General features: G+C 42.4%; 1 protein-coding gene across 1 annotated transcript in view; it reads right to left on the bottom strand.

Annotated features, from left to right (window-relative positions):
• The window catches only part of LOC101862875 (lactase-phlorizin hydrolase), a gene marked incomplete at its 5' end in the record, with an annotated part of 20,142 nt that extends 19,116 nt beyond the window's left edge, over positions 1 to 1,026 (bottom strand). Inside the window, 2 exon segments of the mRNA XM_035970202.1 lie at positions 69 to 356; positions 896 to 1,026. Of these exon segments, the coding sequence (XP_035826095.1) occupies positions 69 to 356; positions 896 to 1,026 (419 nt within the window).
• Between the last annotated feature and the right edge of the window lie 36 nt (positions 1,027 to 1,062).

The following is a 1,062-nucleotide window of genomic DNA, read 5'->3' as shown; positions in this document are numbered from 1 at the left end:
CTTCTTCTTCTTCTTCTTCTTCTTCTTCTTCTTCTTCTTCTTCTTCTTCTTCTTCTTCTTCTTCTTCTTCTTCTTCTTCTTCTTCTTCTTCTTCTCACCCTGTCGCCAAAAGTCTTGAAGCAGAAGTCAGCATAGTCGCCGAACCACGTGACCGACTCGTCTTTGGACCAACCGCCTTTGTCCTGTAGGTCTTGGGGCAGGTCCCAGTAGTACAGGCTGACAAATGGCGTGATCTGATTGGCCAAGAGCTTGTCAATCAGAGTGTTGTAAAACTTGACACCTGCTTGGTTCACATTGTCTTTCGTGCCGTTGGGGAAAATTCGAGGCCATGAGATGGAGAATTTATAGCTGCCCACCTGAAAAATTTGAAGTAAAATTGTTAAAACAGTTTAATTCTTTTTTGTTTACGGTCGCGGATGCAAAATCACTTGTCATGTTACCTACCCACCTACCTACCTACCTACCTACCTACCTACCTACCTACCTACCCACTTACCTACTTACCTACCTACTTACTCACCCACCAAACAATAATGATAATAGTTCAATCGTCAATGTCTGATGATGACCAGTGCGTCTGCAGAGGGGAATATTTCTTTATTGGAAAAAGAAAATACAAGGATTTTCTCTTTATGAATGTAGCGGACACATAATTATGCCTACCTGTATATTACCGAAGGCAATATGGCGGCACACTCGAACCAAAAAAGTGGAACGTATCCCGAGGTCTTTGAGAAAACAAAGACCATCAATGATTTATTTATAGAGGCACCAGCCATCCATGTCCAGGTGCTGTTTTAGAAAACAAAGAACAAAAGCAAAAACAACTACAAAAACAACAACTGCAATAGCAACAACAACAATACGTAAACAAACAAAACCAAACGTGAAGTACCCCGAGGTTTTTGAGCAAAGTCACGTCATCGTCGACGTGGTGGTAGGTGTCTGCTGACTGTTTGGCGTCCCCACCTCCGGTCACGTGACTGCTGTCTGACGTGAACATGTCCCAGATACTAAGGCCTTTACCTGTCAAGGTCAAAGACAAATGTAAATATATATTTA

The sequence above is a fragment of the Aplysia californica genome, unplaced genomic scaffold (genome assembly GCF_000002075.1).
Source record: "Aplysia californica isolate F4 #8 unplaced genomic scaffold, AplCal3.0 scaffold00234, whole genome shotgun sequence".
NCBI classification, from domain to species: domain Eukaryota; kingdom Metazoa; phylum Mollusca; class Gastropoda; order Aplysiida; family Aplysiidae; genus Aplysia; species Aplysia californica.
This window is presented reverse-complemented; position numbering and strand designations above follow the sequence as displayed.